Below are 7,163 nucleotides of genomic sequence, written 5' to 3'. Positions count from 1 at the left end.
GCGATTATCGTGTGTTAGAGGGATTGTAAAGAGAACCGACACAGGTATGTTAAGGCTATCTCTTCTTTCCTTTTGGCATGATCTATACGACACACACGAAACGAGCAAATGCACAACTTCAATAAATGACTCTATTCATAGAAGTATTAGAGGTGCCTATGTTCTTGAATTCCCATGTGTCTTATCATTACATCTTCTGTTCATGGGTATCAGAAAAATACGTACGTTGAAAAAGTTTACTTCATGATATTACTCAAAGGCATAATGGTCTTATGACATTCCGAGAGATTTTATTGACGTACTTCTCATGCATTGCATTCATTTATACATGTACATTGACCCATGACCAGATGGCGTTATATACGCGTATATATGTATATGGGATATGGGAAAAGGTTACGGCATTATATACGCACCACCACCTGATCAGCTGGTATACGTTGATGATTTTTCCCACAGTGGCTGAGATGATATGATGGGATACCCTCAGAGGCTTGATGATATTATTAACACATGTACCTATGCATGACATGTCATTCATACGCGTATGCATGACATTATACGTATTTCATGATTTACATAGTTATCCGGACTTACATGTTGAGTCTTTTACTCCATGTTTCTCTCATGTCTATTGTTTGCTGATTTTCATTTCTTACATACTCGGTACATTATTTGTACTGGCGTCCCTTTTGCCTGGGGATGCTATGTTTCTTGCCCGCAGGTTCCGATAGACAGGTTGAGAGCCCTCCAAATAGGCTATCAGCTTAGCGGAAGGTATTGGAACATTCCATTTGCTCCGGAGTTGCTTATTTGGTTAGTATAGTTAGGACATGTATTGATTGGTATGGCGGGGCGCAGTCCCGACCTTTATGATACTTATGTACTCTTTGAGGCTTGTAGACAGATGTCATGTATACAGATACTTGTATGGCCCTGTTGGCCTATGTTTTAAATTTACAAATGATCATGTTGGCCTTATAGGCCCGTATGACACGTATGCAAGTTTTTATATCAGCTTGGGTCATTCTATGTGAAGTACTCTCTCATGTTTATTGTACTTATCTCATGACTTCCTCTCCGACTCATTTACCTATAATAGTATGATACGACAGATACGTTACGTTGGAAATCGGTTGAGTAAGGTACCGGGTACCCGTCGCGGCCCATTAGTTTGGGTCGTGACATGACTTGCCCCCAACTATTTCACACCCGGATGTCTAAAGTGTTGCTGACCCTTGTCCACAAAGAAAGTCATTTCTTTGGTAGCTATTTTTTCTTTTAAAGATAAAACTTGATTATCTTGCACCTAATATCAGTTTGTGTCTGTGGCACTATCAGCTTTGTCCATGAAGCAAGTCTTGCTTAGCGACCTTTTTGATTTCTTTGAAACACTTTGTTCAGCTAATCAGAGGACATCATATATGGATTCATGCCTTTGTCAATGTCATATATGCCCCAAATTGTGCTCGGTATTACGGGGAAACTATAGCCCGTTTTGGAGCCATTTCTTTGCTTCGCTTTTGATGCAAGATTTCGACCAAAAAGGACTTAAAGAAAAATTATGGTAAAAAACATAAGAGCAATTAAAAGTGAAAAAGAAATGTGTTTAAACAAAAGGTGTCCCTTTCGGAGAAAAGAATAGGGAGACTTATATGGAGGTATGTGTTGACTTCAATGAATCATGACATGCATTTTGGACTAGACGTTTGATCGGTCTAAGCTGTCTAATTCTCAAAATATACCGCAAACGTTCATCTTTAAACTTTCTTGGTTGTGCTCATGCCAGAGTATCAAAGACCCTATTTCGGCTAGTAGCGCCCTTTGCGGGTTTTCGATAAGTGACCTCTCTCATTTTCTACTCACCGTCGCCTTATGGTGCCCATATAGGTTTTTACCGATAAGACTCTCTCATTTTTTTCGTTGCCCCTTGACTAAGATACATCATGCGGCAGGTTGTCCAACGCCCTTGTCATGGTGACTTCAACATTTTCAGAGATCAATCAGAAGGTCTTAACGGGAAAACGAAAAAAGAACCTTGAACTAAATTACAACTTTTGGAACCATTTTTATAGAAAGACCGTAAAAAGTAAAACAAACTTCTGCCCCAATTTTTTTGTATTGGGGATATGGAATTTTTGTTATGATGGGACCGAACCCAGGGTAGTGCTGCCTACGTATCATTTCGGAATCTGGTTGAACGTAGTTCAATGACTCAGAAGATTTATTTTTTCTTCTTTTTTTTTAAAATATTTTTTATATTATTTTTTATCGTTTTTGTTTTTTACAAGTACACAGGTTTCAAAAAGAGGGAAAAAAAAGACAAACATGGCTCGAACAAGATTAACAAAAGGGTGACACCTATTTGGGATAGTGAACAATGATAGCCTTCTTCATCTCGATCTGAGAAAATCATGCGTGAAAGTTCCGCAGTTGGTATATATCAAACATAATATCTTTCTACTGCATCTGCGTTAATAGTCATGTCTGGTACCCATCCTTATTCATCTACCAAGTGTAAAGCCCCTTTTGGTAACACCTTTTTGATGATGTAGGGTCCTTGCTAGTTCGAGGCGAACTTTCCTTTAGCTTCTACCTGGTGTGGAAGGATGCACTTCAAAACGAGCTGGCCTACCTCAAAGTGCCTTGGGCACACTTTCTTGTTATAATCGTGTACTATTCTTTGCTGGTATAACTGGCCAAAACACACTGCTGCTAGCCATTTTTCATCAATCAGCATTAGGTGTTCTAATCGGGTCTAGACCCACTTAGTTTATTCAATCTCTGATTCCACAATGATTCGGAGAGAGGGAATTTCGACTTCAGCCGGTATTACAGCTTCAGTTCCATGTACCAAAGGAGCCAAAGGCAACTTTTCATGTCATTGCTTGGACCCTTGGATCATTTTCCTAAGAATCTTCTTGATGTTATTGTTTGCCGCTTCAAAGGCTCCATTGGCTTTTGGTCAGTAAGAGGTAGAATGGCAATGAACAATTTTAAATTGCTCGCACACCTCCTTCATCAAATGACTATTTAGATTGGTTGCATTGTCAGTGATTATTGTCTTTGGGATACAAAAGTGACAGATGATGTTGGAATGAACAAAGTCTACCACTACTTTCTTGGTGACTGCTTTGAAAGTGACAACCTCCACCCACTTGGTGAAGTAATCAATAGCGACCAAAATGAATCTATGCCCATTTGAAGCCTTTGGCTTGATTGGCCCTATAACATCCATTGCCTAAGCAACAAAAGGCTAAGGAGAGTACACAGGATGTAACTCCGACGGAGGTGAGTGAATTAATCTGGCATTGGTGACACCTGCGAACAAAACTGAAGCAATATCGCTCCATAGTAAGCCAATAATACCCTGCCTGCAGAATCTTGTTTGCCAAAACATATCCATTCGTGTGAGGCTCACATACTTCCGAATGCACTTCACTCATGATCCGCTTAACTTCTGTGGAATCTATGCATCTCAACAGGTTCAAGTCTGGGTCCTTTTCTATAGGATTTCCCTATCCAGGAAGAAACCACCGGCGAGCCGCCTTATAGTTCCTTTTTGATCTCCCTTAGCATGCTCTGGGTATTCCCTTGTTTTCAGGAATTGTTTTATGTCATGATACCATGGTTGACCATCTAGTTCTTCCTGAATTGTATTGTAGTAACCATGTTGATTTCGCACTTGAATTTCTAATCGATCAATATGTGTGTTGCCTGGATAAGGAAGAATCGAAGCTAAGGTAGCCAAGGCATCGGCTAGCTCGTTGTGAAACCTGGGAATGTACCTGAACTCGATGGATTTGAATCTTTTGTTCAAGTCTTGCACACATTGTCTGTATGGAATAAGCTTGGTGTCTCGAGTCTCCCATTCGCCTAGGGCTTTCCGGGTAAGCAAGTTGGAATCTCCCACAAACAATAGTTCATGCACATCCAGATCGAGGGCCATTTTTAGACCCATGATACAAGCCTAGTATTCTGTCGTATTATGGTACAGAACAACTGAAGTCGAGCCGTTGCAGGGTAATGTTGTCCAACAGGTGAGATGAGGATTTCCCTGATCCCAACTCCTTTGATATTAACAGCCCCATCAAAATACATTTTCCATACATGGCTGTCGTCCAGAACTACTTCCTCTATTGAGTTGACCTCTTTGTCTGGGAAGTATGTGCTTAGTGGCTCGTAATCATCATCAACTAGATTCTCTGCCAAATGATCTTCCAAAGCATGTGCTTTCATTGCGGTATGAGTGACATAGACGATGTCGAACTCTATGAGCAGAATTTACCATTTTGCGAGCCTGCCAGTGGGCATTGGCTTTTGGAAGATGTACTTTAAAGGATCCATTCTAGATATGAGCTAAGTAGTGCAGGCCAAAATATAATGCCTTAGCTTTTGAGCGACCCAAGTCAAAGAACAACATGTCCTTTCTAAAAGAGTATACTTAACCTCATAATTAGTGAACTACTTGCTCAAATAATAAATTACCTGTTCCTTTTTGCCTGTCGCATCATGTTGCCCCAGAACGCATCCAAAGGAATTATTAATCACCGATAGATATAAAAACAAAGGTCTACCAGGTTCAGGTAGGACCAGTACAGGGGGTTTTGGCAAATAATCTTTTATCCTGTCAAAAGCCTTTTGGAAACCGTCTGTCCACTTAACAGCAAAATCCTTTTCAATAACTTAAAGATAGCTCGTACGTGGTTGTGAACTGAGCAATGAACCTACTGATGTAGTTCAACCTCCCGAGCAAACTCATGACTTCAATTTAGTTCTTCCGGGGTGTCAGATCTAGAATGGACTTTATCTTAGATGGATCCAATTCGATGCCTCTGGGGCTGACTATAAAACCGAGGATCAGCCTCCGGAACCGTTTGAAGTTCAAATCGCGCACATGATCAGCCTGTGTCTTTTACTTTATGATGAAATCACTGACATATACTTCAATCACTTTGTGCATCATGTCATGGAAAATGGTGGTCATGGCCCTCATGTAAGTTACCCATGTATTCTTCAAACTTAATGGCATGACCCTGTAACAATAAGTATGACACGACCCAAAACCGAACCCGTCGTGATGGCGTCTATCGTGGTACTAGGACATCCTACATTACCAACACGCTTTCAATATTTAACTAGAAATAAATTAAGACATTTAAAAATAACTGAAGTTTTACCATAAAATGGGATAAACCCAAAACATAAGTGCGGAAAGATAGCCGGACATCGGGGTGTCACTAGTCATGAGCATCTAAGAAACCAATCCAGAATATTGTCTACAAAATTATGTATCCCAAAAATACCACTACAGAGAAAGGAAAGACAACAAGAAAGGAGAGACAAGGACTGCAAATGCCGACAACTACCTCGTGAGTCTCCGATAATCAGTCACGCACGAGATCAATGTCCACTGTGTCCGAGAACACCTGGATCTGCACACGAGGCACAGGGAGTAACGTGAGTACACCAACATAGTAAGTAACATAAATAAATAAGGAATCGAGATGCGGTGACGATCAATACAAGTACAGTTCATCTCAGAAATTTCAGTAAAGGGTAGGCATGCTTTCAATGCGGAGTTTAAGTGAAATCAGTTTGTTTAAGTCAAGCTTAAGTAAAAACCGGATAAAATATCTCTTAGTAGTTTTCAAAACAATGATATAGGGAAAATGTGTGCATCAGTAATGAAATCATATACAGCCTCTTAGGCAATCATCAGTCAATCCTCCCATTCACTCCAACCTCACAGTCACTCATTCCTCACGATCACTCGGAACTCGGCACTCGCACTCAATAGGTATCTGCGCTCACTGGGGGTGTGTATAGACTTCGGAGGGGATCCTATATCCAAAGCGCTATATATCAAGCCAATCATGACAAATATCAATGAAACATGTTGCGGTGTGCAGCCCGATCCCATAAATATCCTCACAATGAGGCCCTCGGCCTCACACAGTCATCAACCTCTTCAGTCTCTCAGGCTCCTAGAAATCAGGAAGATCAGCCCAAATAGCAATAACATGATGCATCAAATAGAATAACAGAGACTGAGACATGATATGCGAGTAAAAATTGCGACTGAGTACAAATAGCATTTAACAGGCAATTCAACATGTAACGCGACCTCTGTGGGACCCAATAGTACTAACATATAGAGAGCATAAAGCTAACAGTAAGTTGTTCAACTTCACAGTATCCACGGGGCGGACCAAGTCACAATCCCCTCGGTGCACGCCCACACGCCCGTCCCCTAGCATGTCCGTCACCTCCAAAGTAATCACATGACACCAAATCCGGGGTTTAATACCCTCAGGACAAGATTTATAACTGTTACTTACCTCAATCCGAGCAAATCTCTACTCAATAATGCCTTTGCCTCTCAAATCGATCTCCAAATGTCCCGAATCTAGCCATAAACAGTACAATACAATCAATATAGGCTAAAGGGATAAATTCCACAAGAAAACTCCTAAATTAGACCCAAAAATCCGAAATCAGCTCAAACCCGGCACCCGGGCCCCATGTTTCGAAATTCGATAAAAGTCAAAAAACCCGAAATCCCATTCACTCACGAGTCTAACTATACTTAATTACTCAAATCCGATAAAAATCCCATAAACCTCAAAAATCCCTCTCAAGAACACTTCCTCTTTTTCCCCAATTTTCACCCCAAATCAAAAATTAGATGATAAAATTAAAGATAAAATCATGGGATTTAGTCAAAACCAAGCAAGAATCACTTTCCCCAGTCAACTCCACGAAAATCCCTTCAAGAATCGCCCAAATCCATGATCTCTAGCTCAAGAGATGAAAAATTGGTTCAAACCCTCATTTTTAAAATTAATAGGGTTTTCCCAGATTTCCTTCTACGCGAACGCGACCGTCCTCTCGGGTTCACGTAGGCCAACTCAGACTGCCCCTCAATTTTACTCTTCACGAACGCGACCAGGGCTTCGCGAACGTGATGTTTTACAACTCAGACCTTCGCGAACGCGGCCCATGCCTCGCGAACGCGTAGAACAAAAAGGCCGGGGTCCCGAACTACCTCACTCCTCTTCGCGAATGCGACACCACTCACGTGTTCCTGATGCACTTACGCCCTACCCTTTGCATTCGCATCCTCTCCTTCACGAATGCGTAACACAGAATTCACCCACTCA

At 41.2% G+C, this 7,163-nt stretch overlaps 1 protein-coding gene across 1 annotated transcript; it reads right to left on the bottom strand.

Moving 5' to 3' along the window:
• Positions 1-3,505: 3,505 nt before the first annotated feature.
• Positions 3,506-3,949, bottom strand: LOC109207114. Its single transcript, XM_019369998.1, has one exon. The coding sequence runs from the start codon at positions 3,947-3,949 to the stop codon at positions 3,506-3,508; it is 444 nt and encodes a 147-aa protein (XP_019225543.1).
• Positions 3,950-7,163: the final 3,214 nt, after the last annotated feature.

The sequence above is a fragment of the Nicotiana attenuata genome, unplaced genomic scaffold (assembly GCF_001879085.1).
Source record: "Nicotiana attenuata strain UT unplaced genomic scaffold, NIATTr2, whole genome shotgun sequence".
NCBI classification, from domain to species: domain Eukaryota; kingdom Viridiplantae; phylum Streptophyta; class Magnoliopsida; order Solanales; family Solanaceae; genus Nicotiana; species Nicotiana attenuata.
The sequence above is the reverse complement of the archived record's forward strand: the minus strand, read 5'-3'. Positions and strand labels throughout refer to the sequence as shown.